The sequence below is a fragment of the Chrysemys picta genome, chromosome 18, assembly GCF_011386835.1.
Source record: "Chrysemys picta bellii isolate R12L10 chromosome 18, ASM1138683v2, whole genome shotgun sequence".
Taxonomy (NCBI): domain Eukaryota; kingdom Metazoa; phylum Chordata; order Testudines; family Emydidae; genus Chrysemys; species Chrysemys picta.
The window spans coordinates 24,280,520-24,303,408 of NC_088808.1; the positions used below are offsets into that span (position 1 = coordinate 24,280,520).

A 22,889-nucleotide genomic window follows, 5' to 3' on the forward strand; every position below is an offset into this window, starting at 1 on the left:
AACTGGTTTTGGTGACCTGGTGTGTGCTGTTCAATCTTTCTGTCCCAAGCTGTTGTATGGTTAGAAAGCTGCCGTGGTTCAGCATTAAGTGACGTGATCCACATAGTACATAAATTGTAAGGTGTTTTAGGGTTCTTGGGTGATGGAAGGCACCATGTTCAATAAATGTAAAATTTTAAATTTGGATCATTCTGGCAAAGAGAAAATTAAGCTCCTTTTAAAGTTACTGAGAAGTCAGTGATTTGATTGCTCTTAAGTTTGTAATGTGCTTTAAATATACAAAGCATTAAGAGTTATATGCTTGTTTCAGAGAAATTACCACCATTTGGCAAATTGGTTAATGCAATGTTAAGATTGCTTGGTTGAACAAAACATGAATTTCAGAAAATCAGGAAATGCACAATTGAGGATATACATGTAACCTTCACTTTGTCCTCTTTCAGTAATGCCACAATACACCCTGTTAACACACATACCTTTGCTCTGCCAACCTCGCAGTTGCTGAAATGTACAAGCTCTTTGCCTCCTTTTTCAGCCTATTCTCACCTACATGATTCCATCTAACACTAATAAAGGATAAAAAGGGAAGGGGAAAAAAAGTAGCCCATGCCATCTTTCCTCTGATCTCCTGGAGCTGGCAGTAGTGAACAGAGATTATTTGCATGCACTCCAGGTGCAGACAGTGTGTTAAGTGCTAGGTGCACCTGTGCTAAATGGCGGAGGCAGTCATTGGGCCTGCTTGGCAGAGGTGTGTTTGTGATGTGAAGACGTGTAGATTACTTTGAGGGGTCTGACAGAGCTGTGATTATCCTATGAGGGGGTCTGTTTTGCGCTCTTAGATGCGTGTGAGCAAAGGGAAGAGCTGCAGATGTACCTTCGGGATCCAGTAGGCATAATTTCAATCCAGAATTGTGTAGGTTATGTCAGTATGGGGGAGGGACAGCTCAATGGGGGGAGCATTGGCCTGCTAAACCCAGGGTTGTGAGTTCAATCCTTGAGGGGGCCATTTAGGGATCTGGGGCAAAAATCTGTCTGGGTAGTGGTCCTGCTTTGAGCAGGGGGTTGGACTAGAGGATCTCCTGCGGTCCCTTCCAACCCTGATATTCTATAGGGCTTTTATTACAAAGAATATTAGGCAGCATTGAGGTGGAATCTGAGAGGATTATAATGCTTTAATTATAGTTAAAAGAAAGTGTAGGTGGAGGTGTCCTGTGAGTAAGTGTAAGGCAGTTGTAAAAGGCTGTGAAGTGGTTCTTCTTTCTGGGACTTGGATAAGTATGTGAGTGTATGCTACGATATGAAACCTCTTGAATCTTACTCTCACTGGCCCTTGATGCTGTATGTGTCTATTGAGGAATTGCTTGAAGAGGGTAGAGGGAAGGTGGCATGGATAACCCCTGCCTCAATTTTATCCTTACATAGTCTTTAGATGGAATCCTATGGATGAGAGTAAATGGATTGTAAAAGGAGGTGAAGAGCATATACATTTTAGAAACTGTGGGATTGGCAGAGTAAAGGTAGATGTGTTAATGGGACATATTGCGGCATTCCAGAAAGAGGGCAGTGTTAATGTAGCATGGGCAATACAAGGCTTGCCTATCCACAGAAAATAAGAACAGTTATAATATAACAGGGACATCTTGTAGCAAGCAATGTGAGTTATTAAATCTTTATTGCTCAGGTGTACTAAGGTTCAGACTAAAAACATTAGTGGCAGGGTATTCACTGGGGGTAATGGCAGCAGCAGATTCCCTCGAATTATCTAGGCAAGCATAAAGTGGCAGCATAGAAACCCTCTTGCATCTTTTCTTCATTGATGCAATTGAGTCCCCCAAAGACTTAGTGGGTAAGTAAAGACTAACTTGGGTAAAAACTGACTGACCGACCAATTTGACCTGCATAACAGCAGTAGTTTGATCTCTATTGCTACACCAAAAAACCCCGCAAAAACCATACCTAGAATCTTTTTGGAAAACAGTTATTTTTGAGGGCTTATCTACTCAAACCCCTAGCTCATGTGACCCCAAATTTGAATCACTAACCTTATTCGGCACCCTCCTGAGGCACACCAAATTTCAAAGAAATCTGACCGAGCATGTCAGTGTTAGAGGACTTTAAAGGGTTGACCTCTAAACAGAAATCTGATGCAACCTTAACTATACTGGCAATAATGTTCACTTGCACACAGGGTCTTATGCCTCTCTCCATAAAACAATCACACTACTGTGGGTGAAAATCCACTTTGTGTGCGTGGCTTAATTGGGAGGTAGGTATACAAGAGCCTCATTTTGAAGAAGCTGAGCACCTCCTGTGTGGTGCTTATGGGATATCGGTGTGTTCGGAAATCCGGCCCAAGCAGAGAACATAGTGTGGAACAAGGATTACTACAGGAAACAGAGTAGGGTGAATGCAGAGCTCGAACTTAGACTACTTGTCTGTGCTGTAGTCTGTTGCATCAACTCTCCACAGGAAGGGGAATGTGAGTTACCAGCAGCAATACTTAAGTCATACTCCTTACAAAGAGAATTTAGTGGTATTGCAGTGTCACAGTCCTTAACGGGACAGTGTCCATTTTCATGGACACATGTTGACCAACTTTTATTTTATTTTTCTATTAGTTTGCACAATTTGTAATTGGTATACTAGAGGTGGTATCTGGCCAAGGAACAGGTATATTGAGAACACTTGGACTATCATGACATCATACACGTCAGTAAAATCCAAGATATTCCTGAAGATTGAAGGAAAATCACCCCTAGAATGGCATAGCACATCTAATTTCTAAAATTCCTAGAACTTTTAATTTGACAGATTTATTCCATGTAGGCAACAGGAGAATTCTAGGAGAGGAATCACTTTTGGTCATTATGGTCCGTATCTATGACCTTGAAATGAGAGGCTCTGATTCCAATTCCTTAGCATCTAGGACTGGTCTGTGATCTCTGAGACATATTGAGGAAGAAGGAGGGCAGCTAGGGACTTGAGGAGGAATTATTTTTAAGCATGGTACTATATACCCTTTTGATTTTTCAGAACCTTAATAGAAATTGCGTGGTTTCATAGCACACAACAATGATCCAATAATTATCAGTTGAATGCAAGACTGACCGGTAGGTCAGTAAATGCAAGGTGAAATGAGTTCAGCTGTGGGTCCTACAGTTGTTCAGAAGGGTGCAGGTGATCTGTACACAGTTATAGTAATAGATAACCGCCTGCCCTTATTGTTAAGTAAGTAGAAAATCTGTCTTGTATCCGATAGCCTTTCTCATTTCCTAATTCCTGACAGAAGCTGTCAAGTTATTTCTGTTTGTACTTTCCTTGTAAATCTGTGCATCCTTTTCTATCAAACCCATACTTCATCTTCACCTATATTGTCAATAGGACACTTCCAGTAGCTCGCTAATATATGAATATTATACTGGGAATGGGGTCCTTTACATAATTAGCTGATGCTTCATTAAAATCTTTAAAAAGAGCTGTGTTTAAACTAGGGCTGTCAAGCGATTAATCACAAGATTAAAAATATTAATTGTGATTAATAAATCGCACTGTTAATAATAGAATACCACTTATTTAAATACTTTGGATGTTTTCTACATTTTCAAATATATTGATTTCAATTACAACACTGAATACAAAGTGTACAGTGCTCACTTTATATTTATTTTTGATTACAAGTATTTGCCCTATAAAAAATATAAAATACTATTTTTTAATTCACCTAATACAAGTACTGTAGTGCAATCTCTTTATCATGAAAGTTGAACTTACAAATGTAGAATTATGCAAAAAAAACTGCATTCAAAAATAAAACAATGTAAAATTTTAGTGCTTGCAAGTCCACTCAGTCCTACTTTTTGTTCAGCCAATCACTCAGACAAACAAGTTTGATTACATTTGCAGGAGATAATGCTGCCCGCTTCTTGTTTACAATGTCACCTGAACGTGAGAACAAGCGTTCTCATGGCACTGTTGTAGCTGATGGCGCAAGATATTTGTGCCAGATGCGCTAAAGATTTATATGTCCCTTCATGCTTCAGCCACCATTCTAGGGGACATGCGTCCATGCTGATGACGGGTTCTGCTCAATAACAATCCAAAGCAGTGCGGACCGAAGCATGTTAATTTTCATCATCTGAGTCAGATGCCACCAGCAGAAGGTTGATTTTCTTTTTTGGTGGTTCGGGTTCTGTAGTTGCCGCATCGGAGTGTTGCTCTTTTAAAACTTCTGAAAGCATGTTCCACACCTCGTCCCTCTCAAATTTTGGAAGGCACTTCAGATTCTTAAACCTTGGGTCGAGTGCTTTATCTATCTTTAGAAATCTCACATTGGTACCTTTTGCGTTTTGTCAAATCTGCAGTGAAAGTGTTCTTAAAATGAACAACATGTGTTGGGTCATCATCCGAGACTGCTATAACATGAAATATATGGCAGAATGCGGGTAAAAAAGAGCAGGGGATGTACAATTCTCCCCCACCCCCCCAAGGAGTTCAGTCACAAATTTAATTAAGGCATTTATTTTTTTAACGAGCGTCATCAGCATGGAAGCATGTCCTCTGGAATGGTGGCCGAAGCATGAAGGGGCATACGAATGTTTAGCATATCTGGCACGTAAATACCTTGCAATGCCAGCTACAGAAGTGCCATGCAAATGCCTGTTCTCACTTCCTGGTGACACTGTAAATAAGAAGAGGGCAGCATTATCTCCTGTAAATGTAAACAAATTTGTTGGCGATTGGCTGAACAAGAAGTAGGACTGAGTGGACTTGTAAGCTCTGAAGTTTTATATTGTTTTGGTTTTGAGTGCAGTTATGTAACAAAAAAAGTCTACATTTGTAAGTTGAGCTTTCATGGTAAAGAGATTGCACTATGGTACTTGTGTTAGGTGAATTGAAAAATACTATTTTTGTGTATCATTTTTACAGTGCAAATATTTAATCAAATATACACTTTGATTTCAGTTACAATAAAATATAATATATGAATGTAGAAAAACATCCAAAATGTTTAATAAATTTTAATTGGTATTGTTTAACAGTGTGATTAAAACTGTGATTCACAGTGATTAATTTTTTGAGTTAACTGCAATTAATCGACAGCTCTAGTTTAAACACTAGCATGCCACTAGATCTTGTTTTCTTACATATTTACTTATTGCTAGGGAAACTTATTTTTTTGCATGAAACCGGGACTTTTCTTTAGCTCCCTGCTCTGATACTTTCCCTCATCCTGATGTCTGAATAGTTCAACGGCAGCTAAATGTGGTGTGTCTGAGATAGCGTTAAACGCAATGCCGAGCATCCCAGGGGGTCTATGTACAGGGTGTGTGCTACTTTGCTCTTGCTTCTGTGTTGATTGACAACTGAACTGGAGGAATTGTCATGGCAGAGGAGTTAAAGGGGAGCAGGCTGCACCGTCCCATTAGGGAGACTGTGTTGACGGGATGCTCTATATTAGGGGTTCTCAAACTGGGGGTCGGGACCCCTCGGGGGTCACGAGGTTATTATGCGGGGGGTCACGAGTTGTCAACCTCCACCCCAAATCCCACTTTGCCTCCAGCATTTATAATGGTGTTAAATATATAAGTGTTTTTAATTTATAAGGGGGGGTCCCACTCAGAGGCTTGCTATGTGAAAGGGGTCACTAGTAAAAAAAGTTTGAGAGCTACTGCTCTATAAGGTATCTTCTCAGGTAAAGCTATCAACTGAACTACAAATGTCACTGACAAGTAAGAAGTATCAAAAATGGGGCTGTGGCTGTACTTAAATGAATGCATAGCAAATTGCCTCAAACTGACCTAGAAAAATTAGTCTTGCTTTATTTACCCAGACCTTCAATTGCATTATTGTTAAATGAGGAGGGGAATAAATAGATGAAATCATCCAAACAAAAGATCCTGTTTTCATGAAAGTATTCCTAGTAATTAAAATAGGTGCTGAGAATTGCATAGTCCTTTTTCAACAGAATATTGGTTTTCCATAAAGCATTGGAGGCTCTTTCAAGCTTTTTGGAAAGGTCCTTTGGTGTCCTGAAACTGGGGAAACTGTTGGAGATGTTTTTGTTTCTGCTTGTTTGGGATCCTGATACTTTTCTCCCAGTGGACTCATTATGAATGATTTGGTTTTATTTTTGGATGTATTCCCAGGTCGGGGTGGTGGTGAAAATAATGAACCTGGGCCCTCACAATTCTTCATTTTGTTGACCTGTTGTGTTTTTAATTGCTTCTGATTTTGACAGATTTGTGACTCCTAGTGGAAAATGTCCTCTTTATGGAGACTAAAAAATAACAAGGAATATTTCTTACAGGATTCTTTAAGCATTTGTTTCCTCATTTGAAGAATGAGGTTTACAGATTGTTCAGACTAGAGATGGTTTGAGAAATTAACCCGAACAAAGGGATGTAATTATGTATATTTTTATGGTTTCATTTAATCTGTATAGACTTCAGTTTAACTATTTATAACCTAATAAATTAGCCTGAGGTGGGGATCTTAGGAAATTCACTTTCTGTATATTAATAGAATACTGTGTCACAAAGTGCTTTACAAACATTAACACAGTTGGCAAGTTGTACCTTTTACAGAGCAGGAAACCTAGGCTGAAAGCACACATGAAGTCTGTGGTGTAGCCAGGTGTTGAACCTGGATCTTCTGATGCCTGTGTCTTTTGTAGAGGACTTCCTCTGAAAACTTTGTGTAGCTTTACCATTAAGTATCTAATTCAATATACACTGAATTGAAAAGATATATTCGCTAGGGTTTTGTAAAATATGTTCAGAGAGTAATTCCATTTTTTTTTTAAATGTGTGCGCGCATGTGATAACAGTATGAGATAAATAGGAGCCAAGTGGAAGATATTTTGAATGCTTGGGGGATATTTTCTTGGCAGGAAATGTAGTAATGAGACCTTTTTGTGTGTTCACTGTTTTTAACAATTTTTACTTTTCTGTTAAAATCATGCACAACCTACAAGTTAATATACAGCTGAAAGGCTGTGCTATGAGAGGTTTTAAACACAGCATGGCAACCATTTGTGTGTTGGTTTTGTCATTTGAGGGAGAGGTGTGTATGTGTAAATAGAAAATAACTCCACCCACCCCCAACCACTGAATGCAGAGGAGCTTTATGGTCACGCTATTTAAACGATCTAAGTACCTGAATGTCTGCCTTTGTCTTCTTTTATTTCTTATATTCCTCTCTATTGTTTTGATACTTTTTCTTGTTTGTCCTGTTCAGTAGTAATTTCAAGTGCTGTACCTGTTAAGTTTTTTCCCTTCCTTTCTGTCTTAATTTGTCTTCACCCTCACATCCTCCTTGCTAGTCAGGTTACATAGTTATAGCCTTCAATAAGATACTGAGAATGGAGTCCTAAGTTCCCACTGTTTGCTATCCTGGTCATTTAACGTCTCTTGGGGGAGAGGAGGCATGAAAATAAGAGAGAAGATTGTAGCTATGGAAACATTCACTTCTACTCTGAAATTTGAAACACAATAGTAACTGGCGCATATATATATAATTTTACTAATTTCATGCAATTTATAATAGCTGACTCTCTTGGGCATTCCACTGTTGGCAGAGGGCATGGCCTCTGTGCTGCTAGTCATAACGGTTTGAATGTTTAGAAGCTAATTTTCTGTAAAATACTTCCTTTATCCATCTGTGCATTTTTTTTTTCTCCTTTTTTCTGAGCTCCTTGTTTTCCTATGCCGTAGTGATTAGCACTCTTCATCTGCCCCCATTTTACTACACTTGTCTTTCTCTGTGTGCTCATTCACGCTGACTTTTTTTCTCACATTTCTGCAAGTCCCTTATTCTGACTCTGCTTCTCTCTATCCATATCTGTTTTTTCTACCAGTGGCTGGGTTTTTGTTGGGTTGTTAACACGTTAATTCTTGCAATTGGTTGTCTTCTCTTCTAAACCCTCCTCCTTACATCCCAGTCTTTCCACCAACATCACTTATGGCAGTGTTTCCCTCCTCTTTACATTCTAATGTACTCCCTCAGCTCCCCGCTACTGGGCTGGGGATAGGTTTTCTGCTAGTGGATCTCCATTGAAGTTCCGAAGAAACACTTACAAACAATATAATTCAGTAAACCATTCCCACTGTGCTCAAACTTGCTGTAGCTAAACCCATTAGAGATGATTGAAACCAACAGTCCATCATAATATTAAAAAAACCTCTTGATTGGCATTACCAAAACCCAGGCTGTCTTTGATTGCCCTCTGGGTGAGCAGTGGGAACTGCTAGCTGGTGTTCTCACTCAAATTTTGTAGGTTCAGACGTTTACAAATAGAGTTTGGAAGTGGTACATGTTAATTAATGTAACAGTAGTAATAAAGTGTGAATTTGGGAATACCAACTTCAAGGTTACAACAGGGAAGTTCATCTACTGCTAAAACACAAAGGTTTTAACATTGTCTCTGCACTTTTTCTAAACAAACAAACATTCTGTTTCCATTTTATTCAATTGCTGGATACTTTAGGTCAGGGGTAGTCAAACCTTCTGAGCTACATACAATAATTTTTCAGATGTTCAAGAGCTTCAAGACATGCACAACCTGCCCTGTGGGACAGTGCCTACCAGGGCGTGGGGTTTCTGCCCTGCAGGGCAGCATCTGCTGGGACATAGGGCTTCTGCCCTGACATCCCCCCCCCCCCCCCCAACCATCCCCCCATCGCTAAAGCCCTTAGTTCCACCACCCTACTGCAGGGCAGATGTCCTGAACTCCCTCCCCCTCCCCGCATAGTCTGGTAGGTGGAGAAGGGCGGGGAGTGTGGGAGGCTCTGTGAGCTGCACTTTAACTGTAAAAGAGCCCCGGGTGCCTCATGAGCCGGGCTTTGGCCATGCCTTCTTTAGCTGTTTCTAATATTCTTTCTCATCTAAATTACCACTTAATGAAAATTGCAAATTGCATCTTGGATCTGCCAGATAACTTGGTGTTAATGGGAAGCGAAGACCCATCATCAAAATAAAGTCATGAAAAGGTGGAAGAATTAAGTTCCAGAAAATTGAAAAGAGGTGCTCCCTTTCTGAAGGCTGTGGGGTCATGGGCATTTTAGCACTTTGATTTATTTACCTGTACCTGATGAGATCCTGGTTACTTGTCATTTATCACTATACTCTATAAATCTAAGTATAAATCATGTAGCCTGAAGGAATCCATCAAGATATATTAGTATGTATCTGGTGTGACAGAATACTTTGTATGTTAAGAGTGACCACAGTCCCATATGTAAGTATAAAAAGCATTTGATAGATTCTGGGCGATGTAATCTACAGATATGTTTAAGATCAGAAGAGAGAGGATTTAATAGTGTGTGGATTTTCAGCATTGAGTTAACTTGGAGTGATACAATTTTACAGAGCGTATTGAAAATTCCATTCATTTTGTGAGGACTATTAAGGTGAGCCAATAGAGAACCTAGAAAATTAAAGGGCATCACAGAATGTCATTTAATTCCCCGCCCCCCATGTGAAATTTAAGACCCTTTGGTTTTAATCACACATTTAAATGTTTGTTTTTCAGTGTTGACCCTGCTGCTTGTTGCTGTTGGTGGTTATATTTTTCAACTTTTTTCTTAATTGAGCCTTACCTCTGCAACTGATTTACATGGGTGCTACAGTCTCAGTCCTCTATCCACTGCAGCCTTCATCCTCCTTTACAGGCGTTGTAACATTACACAACAGTTTCAGCTCCATTGTGCAGTTATCCTCCGTCTGCTCTGCTGTTAGGGACTTCTTGGATCACACTTTGTCTGGAACCTGGCCCTTGACCGTTCTGCCATGGGTGACCGTAAGGGAGTACATTGAGTCACCGGGTCATTGAGACACGCAAGCCTCTCCACCACTACAAGGTGGTGAGCCGTGGGTGGGGATCTGAAGAGAGCAAACTAGCCAGTGAAACTTCATTGAGGTTGAGGGCGTGGCTGTGGAGGGGAGAGATTTTTAGGAAAGTTGTACTCCTTCTCCTGCCTGAGCTGAGACCTTGTGTCTGGTGCAGTCTTGACATGGTGGCCCAAGCTCAAATGATCTCCTATCAGTGTCTGTTTTTATGCAGTTATCGGGTTTTGTAAAGGTCGGGGAGCTGGGACTAACGGGTGAAATGTGGATTTGTTTGAGGTGAGGATAGGGTACCAAGCTCCAAAGTCAACGAAGAATCAAACAGGCTGCAGAGTGGGTGGGTGTAGGTTAAATTATATTCGTGGACTTCACTTCTCAGGAAGCAAGATTACAAATGGAAATCATCTTCTGGCTATTCCGCTGAAGTGTTGCGCAACACTTCACGGCTTTAAAAAGAGTGTGGCTCAGAAGGGAACAGTAACATTTATTTGGCCACAGAATAATCTGTCGTCTCTTTCTGCCTGTCCCCATACCTCTCCCCCCCCCCCCCCACCCTTTTAAATGTTTTGAATAGTGTTGCAAGTATGGTTCCTGCTGCCTGAGTGATTGTTTACTGGATATAATTATTATTGTCCAAATCCAGGTCATTATCCAAATATTGGTTCTGGTTTAATAGAACAAACCTGCCCAAAGGCAGACCTTTCTGAGTTTGATCCTGCACTCGGTGTCTGTTCAATGGACTGTGGGGTGGCATGGGCTAAGCCTTTTTCAATCCCTTTCGCTCTATGTGAACTGTGTTCTCTTACACTGTGTATTTTAGCCCATATATTAATTTTGCACATACGGATTGTTGACCGAGCTACAGAATGCTTTGCAGAGCTACCCAATGTGTTCCTTCTTTGATCTCAGACTTGGGAAAGGTTGTTGCCTAAAATGCAGTATCCGTTCATGGCAGCTGACTTTTTAACATCACTCACTTGTTTTACGTTTGTTTTTTAAAGTATGTTTTGTCCTGAGTTAACAGCATTGGAGGCTGAAGGCAACTCTTCAGAACAGGTACAGTCTCAACCCCTGCTGTGGAGAGACTATCTCTAGGGATGAGAGAGAGGTGGTCATTTGCATATCCATTAGGTACTTGGCCTCTCTGCTGAGACTGCGGATGAGCAGTAGGGTGGCTAACTGTAGTAATGTGTATTTGTGCTTTTGTCCAGGATTTTCTGTGAAGTGCATTGAGACTAGATAAGCATTTGGCATCGGCCACCAAATGGGGCAAATGGGTATGGCTGACTTGATCAAGTGTAGTATCTGTATTTAAAATGGGCCTATCCACAGATCTAGGTGTCCATACGAACTGCATTGCTGAAAGTTATACAGCAACCCTGACTGGAACAGTGACTGGCCAGGCAGTATTACCTGCTGTGCCTGGGAAAAGAGGGCGCTTATTAGGGCTGATAAGGGAACTCTGCCTTTCTGAATATCTTTATTAAATACTTCAGGAATCACCCCCAAACTTACACTTCTACTGAGAGCATTTAGGACAGTCTGCAGAATTTTGTAAGGGTGGGCGGCAGCATGCAGCGCATCAAGATCTGGCAGCTCTGGAGTAGGCCTGCGGAGTTTCATGTGTAAATTTTACAGAGCTGAGAAGACTGTTGTCCTGAGGCTTCACTGCTGCTATCTAAATGTGACCTTAACTGACACCCAGAGTCATTGTTTAGTCATTAGAGTATACATTGCACGTGAATTGTATAAAACAGCACAAAATATCAGTATTGAGGGATTGGGCTTTCTACGACCTTTTAATGATGTAAAAGACCCCCCCCCCATCCCATTAATTGAAAGCTAAGCTGTTTTTATGTGTCTTGTTTGTCCTGAAAAGCAGTGCCCTGAAGCCACCCAAACTTTATAATAATTCCTCCTCCTAGACTAAGCTTAGGCTGTTGGTTGGGCTTGATAGCATCTGTGTTGGGCTTGACTGCAGCATACATAAGTTCTTGAAGCTGCAAATAGGTAGTAAATTGAATGTCACCGTGCAGTGGCCCAATGGTAATAACTCTTCAGGTCCCTGCAAAGCATCAGAATGTGCTCCTCTTCCTTCTTACACTTCTGCATCAACAAAATCTGTGATCAAGGCAGACAGATCCTGCTGGCTTTCACAACTTCTTTCTGTGACTGTAAAATGTAAAAGAGTCTTCCTCCATTGAGCACAAAAATATGATTTTAAATATTAAAACATGAGTTCCTGCTATCTAAGCCCTCTCCTCCTACCATGTGTGCGCACACATGCCATATCACATCCTGGGAAAGATTGTGTATCCATAGACTAGACATAGCAAATAGGTAGTGAAATAGATTCCACAAGGGGAGGAGATCCAGATATCATTGCAAAGATCCAGGAGCAGGATAGAGCGTAGCTGTCCCAAATGTATCTTCATGACTTATGGGTTTCTCCTGGTCTGACTCTCTCTGATAAATTCTCTCCCCTCAGCCCTTACAAAGCTGTTATAATAATCTCTGAATCATATTATCTCGTACAGGAAGGATTTTGGTCTCTTGGGGCCTTTCTGTGCTGACAGTTTTGTAGTTTATCATTTTTCAAACTCCTGTCTTAGAGAGTGAAAGTGAAAAACACACTGTTGTTCAGAGGAGGTCTAACTGCAAATGTTAAATACAGGGATAGCTGTTATGCTTGCCTAATCTAGGGCTCCTGATGTTACACCCATGGAGCTGAACCGATGTTGGTAGCCGTTTGGATATCTTGTAGTATCCATATAGACATTAAAGATTTAAGAATTTTGAGGCACCATAAAATAAACTGAATACATCACTGAGTTAAACATACTGTACTGACTGTATTATTCTGATTTATATGTAATTCAAACCTTACATTTAAAAAAAAATTATCTGAAGCTGTTGTAGAGTATCCTGTCTGCCACAGTGGAGCACTGCAGAATCCAGGGGCCTTGCCACAGGAGTTAGGTCAAGCTTGCTGCGGAGCACAGAGGATCTGGGGTATAGTCCCTCTTCCTGAAATACTTGACTTACCTCTCAGCTGCTTTGCACATCTGTGTCTAGCTCTCTTCTCACCATGTGTTTTTTTTTTGTTGGGTGAATTTCATATGCTGGAGCTTGGAATAGTTATTGTCTCATGTTTCATTGTGCGTAAAATGTTAAATATTTGATGCTGGAGGCTTCAAATGCAAACTTGTTCTTCATTGCACCCAGGTCCTGCTTTCTTAGTTCATACTGGCAACCACTGATATGTGATTGATACGTTTTGAGCTCTTGCTTATTGTCTGGCATATCACAGGAGTAATTAATTGAAAATCAGTTGGACAGATGTTTCTTAACTTCCCCTCTGAATCTCTTCAGCAATTGGTCTGTGCAATGCAAACCACATTCTAGTGATAAAGCCATGTGTGTCATTATGTCGGCATGTGAGAAAGGAAAGTGAATACATGCTATGCTGCCCCTTGCCAAACACAGGCAGAAACAAAGTTCCTTGTTTGGTGGGACATGTTCACTTACGTACCCTTAAAAGGTGAAGGAGGGAGTTGCACTTTGCTTAGTACTTGGCAGTGCATGAAATGGTGTCACAGGAAAGTATCACCAAAGTCTGGTTGAGTTGAGGGTTTGGCATGATGTTTGAAGGGAAAATAATTGCAGTTACTTTCCAGTGTCTGCATGTAATCTTCCCTTTTGCCATGCTCTCCTTGCAGGGCGGGCCCTGCTACCTCTAGGCCTGAATTGAGCGCTGCAGATGGCTGGCTGCTCATATACAGCCACTGCACAGTGCTCCTGTGCAAATGGAATTTATTTCAAATCCCCACCCTCCCCCCAAAATAAACCCCCCCTTAGTTTGCCAGATTCCACAGAGATGCCAAAAATACTTGGTCCTCTCTGTTTTCCTAATAATGATATGATGTGTTTACCCTACAAAACACAAAAGTTTCTAAAGAGCATAGATGGGCCCCCAAGTGGTTAGCCATTTAAAGTGTAGCACATCTTATTGCAGGTGTTAGAATCTGTAGCTCCCTGTTCACTGTTGGATGCTCATAACAATCTTGCTGTGGATTAATTTCAAACAGGTTTCCCAAAAAGATCACTGTATCCTTATAACTTTTAGACCTTTACTCAGTTTTAGGTCTAGCCACACTACAGATCCTTGCTATGTTATAATTATGTGTATTAACACAGTTATTGCACAATATAAAATTGTGCACAGATGGATAATAAAAAAAATCAATGTTTGTGTAGGTATCCTTGTCCTCATGCTGTCCTACAGTGATGAACATGAACTACAGGTTCCAACAACTGTTAAAGGGAAGGAAATGTGTGGCAACACATGTAGTAAACAGATTTAGGGCCTGGGTCTCTTCTCTCTCTAAACATTGCTGTGGGGCAACCACATCACTTCGCTAATAGACAAACCTAGAGAGAGTTGTCGTCAAAATCAGGTTTTGTTTACACACAATCCTTTTTATTTGTGCTTTGTCGTTAATAGTCCTGTCAACAAGTTATTTTATTTTATTTCATGATGATTATGCCATTTTCATTTGCTCTGTTAACTAGTGAACCATGCTGTAAATATCCCCATGCTTTGTTAGGGTTTTCTGATCCTGAGTTAATATTCCTGTTGTGACTTTTAGTGAGCCTCAAAGAAAGTAACCTGTGGGAGAGTTGCATGTTTGATATGTTTTGTTATCCCTGTGAAATCATCATCATGCTTAAACCTGTCTGCAGAGTTCCTAGTTGCATTCAATCTTTTCTCATATAGGTCTTTCCTTTCTTCTAGGACTGAATTTGCCCTACAAGAAATCATGTCATCTGGAGGAGCTGAAGATGATATTCCTCAGGGGGAGAGGAAAACAGTCACCGATTTTTGTTACCTACTGGATAAATCTAAACAGCTCTTCAATGGCTTAAGGTTAGTGGATTTATAGTGCTAGACAAGTGAACAGCAAATTACCCTCTCTTTCTCCTTAGGGACAACATTGTAACCCAGATGTTGGTGCATGAACAATGCTGACGTTTGTACAATATACAGTGTGTACAGCAAACCAGGAGTAAATGGTAATTTCTTGTTTTAAAACAAAATAATTCAAATGTTTATGTTGGGGTAGGGAAAAGATCGTGCATACACATACGTATTATGGTTCTGCAAACATTTTTGTCCCGAGGTGCAGGAACTGAGACCAGTTCCTATATAAAGCCACTTTATCACTTTTATTGCTGTAAGAATTCTTTTCCAGACTCCTACAACAGTGTGCACTCTGGAGTGCTGCACAGCCACTTCCTGGGCTTCTGAGAAGGATGTAGAGCTGTGGAAGGCCGTTGCATGTAGTTGGGTCATTCTTTTATATCTTGGTTTACACTGGGCATCTGGTTGTTGCAGACTAAAGGCTATAGTTTTTCTTGTATTCTGGTAGGGCTTAGGACCTGCAACAAAGAATAAGGGCCCAACTGCACGAGGCACTGTGTAGACAAATTGCAAAGAAGACAGTCTGTATTCACTTGTTAGCTGATGCAATTTGTACACGATTGTGAGTTGCAGCTAGTGTATCATAGCATAACTATACAAAGCAAATTACTGTGGTTGCATTGATGTGATGTTAATGTTACTGATGTAGGACTATAGGACTAAAGTGGGAATGTATTAACCCTCCCCTCCAATAGCCTATTGTTAAGTAAGACTGCCTATACATTTATAGGTAAGACTGCCTATAAACTTGCATCCACAAATTCCTTTGCAGAAATCTGTGTGGCTATTTGGGTTTCTTGTGTGTTGCCAGGATGGAAATAACTGACAGTTTGTGGATGGAGATGGGATTCAGTTCTTTCCTGCTATATAACAAGTGTCTTCGTGAGTGGTCTTCCTGAATTGACACTTATAAAAGTGAACTTGAAAAATACAGACACTTGTGGGCTCCTCTCTCCAGTTCTGGTTCTTTATATTCAGGGACATTATTTTTTTTCCATTCCCTTTACATTTAATCTCCTTATAAAAGTAATGATTGGACGGGGGCAGAGGGGCTGAGTAACTGCATTCTTTACCTTTGAATTCATTGTGATTTTTTTTTTTTCCGTATTTGCTTAGATTGTAAGCTCCTTGAGGGCAGGGCTTTCATCTCCTCTCTGTTCTGTACGTTGCCAAATGCGTTGTTGGAGCTCAACAAATGAAGACTAACTTGGCTAGTTCAGAAATGCACACTGCCTAAGAAGCTGCTAAGCTGCGGATCCAATTTGCATGTGCAGCACTTATGGTTTTCTATAGTGCCCATCTATTAAAGAATGGGTAAGTATGTCTTAAAACTTGCTGGTTTGGAAATTCCACATGCCTGATTGTTGACTGACCCCAGGGTTCAGAACACTTTTAAAGGTGCAGGCAAATTCTAGGAGTCTAGCCTGACTAAACAGATTCGTATCAATTGTGCACTTTCACAGTATTTCTCTAAACAGATATTTTTTGCATTAAATGTTACACATGTTAGCCACCCAGAGAGTCATAGTTTAAGGTCAGAAGAGACTATGAGAAATTAGACCGAAGTATTACAGCCCACAGGAGCCTAACTATTATGTACCACAGGTAGAGAACAGGAGAGACCGAGGAGCACCAGTGCCTGTGGCCCCTGCAATGGGTTATACCCAAATACTCCCAGCAAGTGATCCACACGCATACGCTTGCAGAGAGAGGTTAAAACACCCCAAGGTCACTGCCAATCTGACCTGCAGGGGAAAATTCTTTCCGACATATGGCAATCAGAGAGGCAGCGTGGCTTAATGGCTTGAACATAGAAGTAGAATCTTATCCTAGCTCTGCCATAGGATCCTAGTATGACCTTGGACAAGTCACATCACCTCTGTGTCTCAAAGTTCTCCAGCTATAAAAGGAGACCAATAATATTCCTTTGCCTACCTTCCAGGGGAGTTGTGGTGATGTATTAGGTAGTGTTTTTGTAAAGTGCTCTTAAGTGAAGCACTGAATGAGTGCTAAGTGTTATAGCTGCAGTATAAAGCTTAAACGGAATCCATGAAAAGCTAGTTACTGATCAGTTCTGTTCTTTCTTTCAGTCAGCTCAGGTAGAAGATGTGTACTGGAGAGTCCGTTGTGTGCTAGCAATGTATCTTATTCAATCTGTTCAGTTTTCTCCCGATTGCCAAGGTGACTTTCTAAAGTCTGCTTTACATACGGTCTTCTCTCTTTATGTTGTTGGCTACATCAGTGGCACTAACTGTCTTTCTTCCTAAAGCCTTAACTGAAAAGACTTCTAGCAATGCTGTTGAGTAAAAGAGCTTGTCAGGGTAATGGCTCTGAATTCTGACTTGCCTTTTCATGTCTATTTGCAGTGTTTATTCGGTATAGTACGTGTTTCAGCCATTTTCCTTACAAGCGCAAACTGCCCCCACTCCCACCCCTCTCCAACAGTAAACCTGGGGCAGTTAGGCAACTGTCTTTTATAAGATCACCTGCATGCTGCCCTGGCACCATTCTAATTTAATAATGTAGCTGACAACCCTGTGGTAATGAGGTGGCATATGCACTATACTGGAAACACTCTCTAACATCTTGCAAAGCATCTCCATTCACCTTGCTCCCAAGGAACTCTGGTATGCACCAGTTCTGAAACATTGGCTAAAAACGTTCTGAAGTTGAGCAGGTTGTCTTACTAATGTGAGATTTGCACATCCTGTACTTCTCAGAGCTTAGGGCTTGTCTACTTGGAAAGTTAGCATGGAATTAAGTAGGGTGTGAATTTAAATCCATTACATTGCAAAAAAGCACTTATTGTGGAACGAGTGTCTACATGGGGAGTTAGTGCACAATAGTTATTCTGCTTTAAATTCACATCCTACCATATTCCACACTAACTTTCCCATCTAGGAAGCCCTTATGTAGCAATCATCCAAATATCAGGAGCATAGATTAATATCACAGGGGTGTGAGAGCCACACAGAGGAGCCTTCTTCTAAGATGGGTCAGCATCTCTTCTACTGATCTGGCCAGCCAAAGCTCCATTTTGACATATCTGATTAGAGCTGCTGACTGCTATGCGACTTTTGCCAGGTGGTATCTATAACCCCCTGTTGGAGCAGTCTGCTGGCTAGTTCCATCTTCTCTAGTGGCTACTGTTTGCCTGGCACATCAACAATAAAACACTGTTAGCTCCAACTTACAAGCCAGAAACAAATAGGTTAATGTTTTGTCCTTCTCTGAGTCAGCATATATTAGTATCGAAGAGTGCTTAACAAATATATCAGTGAATTAATTATCACACCACCTATGGGAGCTAAGTATTGTCCTTGTTGGAGGGGGAAAGTGGCACAGGGAGGGTTAAGGGACTTGCTGAAGGCCACCCATTGTGTCTGGGGCAGAACCAGAAATAGAATCTAGCGTCCTTGACACCTTGTTCTGTGCAGTTACCACTAACCCAGCACTTCTCAGTCAGCGGGATGCAATGTGGGAAGTGGGTGCCGAAGAAGTAAAGTTACATGAGCAATGAAATCCTACAGGCACTCCCTCTCCCATCTTGCTGCCGCCTCTGCCATCACCACCTTGGCTCTGTGCTTTCACTGATTCCCAATAATACAACAATCCCTCTTTGCTCTCTTCTTCCCTCACACCACCCATTGCTCTGCACTAGGGCTCAGAAATGCATTTGCAAGGAATTGTAGAGCCAATTCTGCAACCACTGAAAGTATTATTCTCCTGTATCTGAACAGGAAACAAGCACCCCCTTCCACTCCAGCAGACTCTGATACCCAAAGCAACAGCTCCCAATACTCCATCAACATCTTCCATAACTCTCAAGCTTCAGCACCCAAAAACAACCTGTTGCTTCTTTCTAGGCCCAAGATCCCACAATCCGACTCCAAAGGATTTTTGGATACAGTGGCTTGCAAGATGACCTGAGCCTTTTTTAGGTTGTGGACCCAGACAGGCTGAGAAGTACTACATGAGACTGTACAGCCTCTCTCCTTCTAAAGCAAGTCTTTCTTTGCTTTTTAAAACATTTTTCTTGGGCTACTCTTAGTGTTGACCCCTTAAACCATTTTAATTAGTATATAAAGCAATCTTCCCATTCTGTGTGCATAAAAGTGAGCTGGGTGCAGCTTTAAGGGTCAAGGCTGCAGAGTTTTGTTGTTAAAGGCAATAATTGTAGACTGTGATTTAGGCAACATGAATTCAGGAATAATGTCTATCTCTGGTAGCTGACAACATGCCTTTTGAGCTTGACTGTATTTCCAGAGTGAAAGCATGTTGCTAATTGACATCAATATCTGCAGGCTTAAGTGAAAGTTAGGCTGATTGCTTAGGCTGAAGTCTGAAGAATGTGTGGCTTCTGCTTCTCTAGTGTGCACTAAAGCAACTGATGTATAGCAGATCTGGGATGTATTTGAAGGTCCAGTTTTTTTATTGATTGCATTTACATAGACGTTGAAGTCAAGCACGTTCGTCTAAATGTCTTAACCGCTCAGTAGCTGAGGGAAGGGCATTGTGCAGGCAGCCATTGCCAACAGATGCAGCCTGCAAGTTTATGATCAAAATCTTCGAACTGGCCACAGTGGTAAAAGAGAGAGTCAAAAAGTTCCCACTAGTAGTCATTTGCAGCACATCTGTTAATTCTACATTGAAAACTATTGAGTTTTGCCTACAGATGGTGTGGGAGATCAAAAGTGGGGGGGATTGGGCTTCAAATGTCTCACAAGATAAACAATGGCTATGTTTGAAACCTTACCATGTAGTATACCATCTGGAGGGGACTTTGAGGTTCTTTAAATGAATTGTCCAAAGGGGGTGCCATGAGCTAAGACAGTAGATTGGTGGATTAGACACACTTTTAAACAGGTAGATGTGGCATGTCTTGCACCCTAAGGAGCAGATTCTGCAAGACTTGTCACCACCTCACGTCAGAAGGGGCAAGGCTGGACAGGACAAGCAGCGAGGCTGGGTTGGTCGGTCTCATGGTACTAGTGATTATATACATATTTTCATTTAGCTGATTGTCGACTATCCTTTGTGAGATGAGATGACCCACACAGAGAGTAATACTTTGCTACAGAGTATGTGTCTGGCTGTGTGGGACCAGGATTTCAGTCACTTAGAAGAAATCCTGAATGCGGCAATGAGAGAGATGGCCCACTGTTGTCGAAGATGGAAACCTTTAAACCAAGTACCAAAAAGACAGATTCCAGCTGTTTCCATGTAAACCACACAAAGGCCAACATTCAGCTTGACATTTTACTGAATTGCAGAGCTTGCCCATGACCTAAAGCAGTGTATTTAGGTGGATTGGAACTGCACTTCTCTGCATATTATTTGAGTTCAGAAGCTAGCCCCACTTAGTTGTTGTTTGTTTCTTGGGCCAACGAAACTGAGAATCAGTGGTCTCAGCCCAGCTCTGGGGGAAAGCTCCTTGTGCAACTTAACAGGGACCCCTTTAGCCGAATAAATAGCTTCAGAGTGAATCTCGGCCAGTCCTTGCCTAGGATGGTGGCTGACGGTGGACTTCAGGTTCTTCACTTTATACCTTCACCCTAAATGGCTGTCTGCAGTAGCAGAGAATTGCACAACCTAGGGAGGCAATCTTGAATCCTAAGGTGGTGATTAATAGTTAAAACTCTGGTGAAACAGGAGTCATGAATCCCAAGTTCTATTCTCTGCTCTGTTAATGACTCCCATGTGACTTTGGGACAAGCCACTTTTTTGTGTGCCTCAGATAACGTGCAGGCCATGTTTGAGATTACTTTGTTTTTAAGGGGTGCAGAGTTATTTCCTGCTAGCACAGATTCATTTTCATGCCCAGTACACAGCTAAAGGTCATTGCTCAAGCTAACCTTATCTGTAGAGCAAGCCCTGACAAGGGTCAAATCTAGAATTATCCAAAGCAACTAGTAAAAGTTGAAAGCCTTGCTATCTTGTCAAAGACAGTGAAAGATGCTTCAGGAATTTTGAGGTGCTTGTGGGATAGTGGTTCAAACTCTCACACTGTGACATGGGCATGCTTGTTCCAGAATGTAAGGAATTCCCTCTGGGCTGATGTTTGTGTGTTAGAAGCTTTGTTATTTCTTAACTCCTTTGTAGAATCGCTTGAGCAACACTTATAGCCACTATTTCCCTGGCAATTCTTACTGGTCTGAGTAATACTGTGTGTTGGGGGCTGTATGGACTGCAGATATTCAAACACAGATGGTTAGCAAAGATGTTCTCTTCCCTTTTCTCATAAACTATTGATAATCCTACAATTTGCTGTGTGAATTGGATTTCCAAACTCCAACCAAACAGCCTGTGCTGCAAAATATGAAGGATAAAGCAATGGGAAGTGGACTAGCAAATGTCCTCACTGACCTTATGCAGCATCCTAAGGAAGCAGACTCTGGTACGGAGAGATCCCGAGTCCCAGGTTTCTCACTTGGCTTCTGGCACCACATGTCCCATCCTGTCATGCTTAGGTCATAGCATGCTTGTGGCTGTAGCCCTTGGACCTGTAGAGAATAAATCAGAACTTCTTGTGTCTTGGCACTTGAGGAATGTTCAGGCTCAGAACCTGACAGACACTGGGATCTGCTACAGTACCATTAAGTGTCTTCTCTTTGAAAAAGCCTTTGGTGCAGCTACATGCTGTGTTAAATTTCCAGCTGATTGATGGAGGATCAGGATTTTGATACTGTAACTGGTATGCAGGGGGAAACGATCCTTTCTCACCTAGCTAGATAACAAGAAGTAGAAAAATACCAATGGGTTTGAGCAATCAATGTAAGAAGATGGACTCCAGTCACCAGGTTCACACTGTTTCTCAAGGGATCATTGATTGTATTTGAATATGCCACTGCATGGGTTCATCTGAAGTAAAATACACAACGAATGCAGTCTCCCCTTGCACAGAAATCAATCGCTGTTTCACCCATAGTGCTCCTCACAGCTGCAGTTCCTGTGGGCGTAGGGTTTGTGGTGAAGCATTGCTATAACACATCTCTGTGTGGTACCTCCTGAGCAAATTACCTGTCCCCTTCCTTATCTTAGCACTGGCTTCTCCCTATAGGATAATGCATGCATTGGTACATGCCTGACCTGCTGTTTGACTAAGGTGATGGCTTCTGCTGCTTTGTGGACAGGGGCTTCACCCACATAGTGTTTCATGCTGGGGGTTTCCTTCCTGAAAATTCTTCTGGGCGCTCGAGCTGCAGAAAGCCAAGCCTATGGGTGTGTTGGCAGCTGTTTCACTCTTTCTGCTGCCAGAATGGCAAGGGCCCAGCCTGCCACGTCTCTTTGTTTCTATAGCATTTCCTTCCTCTTTTCCTAATTCAGTTGCCAAATACAGCATTTGAGAAAAACCTGTTATAAAGGTTGCTGCTCCTAAGTATATTTTATGCTCTTACCAGTGGGTAAGGGTGATGCTTCCTTTTTGTGACTGTAGCTGCTAGAATTATATGTATCTGTAGCACTTACCTCCCTTAATAAACATCTTAGCAATACATTTAAAAACTGAATTAATTGCAGATGGCCCGGATGCTAGGAAGTGCCTAACTGTGGGATTGCCAGCCTCTGCATTGCTTCTAGTAGTCTCACTTGTTAAATGTTGAGTTCAGTGCTATGGAAAGTGAGAGATGCTGTCCTGGGAGGAGCTTACACATGTTTTGCTCACTGTGTGGCCTGCAAGAACGTGCTTTACTGGAAGAGATGGTGGCATTTTCCTGTTTCTCCCAGAATTCCAGTAAGCTGCACACTGCTTTTCAGGGACTCCGATCAAACCTCCTTTGGTTTTGTTCTATACTAGCTGGTGTGGCTCTTAATATTATGATATTTCCCCATATTTGCTGTGTAAACGTATTAGGAAGGCAGAGCCCCTCTCCCAAAGCTCAGTCTAATCATGGACATGAGACAATACACTAAAGCTACAACAATGTGTGTGTTTGGGGTGGGGAAGGGAATCCAGTGAGAGGTGGGCAAGGGTGATAGAACTAGACATGTGTCTAAATTGTGTGCAGAGCAGCGAAGTGTGTACAACTCCCCACCCCCATCCACTCTATGCTGCACGCTATCCAAC

The 22,889-nt window shown here is 41.5% G+C and overlaps 1 protein-coding gene across 10 annotated transcripts in view; it reads left to right on the forward strand.

Annotated features, from left to right (window-relative positions):
- SCAI (suppressor of cancer cell invasion) overlaps positions 1 to 22,889 on the forward strand; it is a 93,942-nt gene that overhangs the window by 30,464 nt on the left and 40,589 nt on the right. For 7 of the 10 annotated variants that reach the window (XR_010593571.1, XM_005279401.5, XM_042854428.2 and 4 more), the window contains one exon: positions 14,639 to 14,770. Coding sequence is in view for 9 of the 10 variants with exons in the window: in XM_005279401.5 (XP_005279458.1) it covers positions 14,639 to 14,770 (132 nt within the window). In the remaining variant the exon portion in view is untranslated. Of the gene's footprint in view, positions 1 to 14,638; positions 14,771 to 15,940; positions 16,139 to 16,914; positions 17,006 to 22,889 lie in introns of those variants that run through there. The other 3 variants (XM_065572010.1, XM_065572009.1, XM_065572008.1) reach the window with 2 other exon arrangements.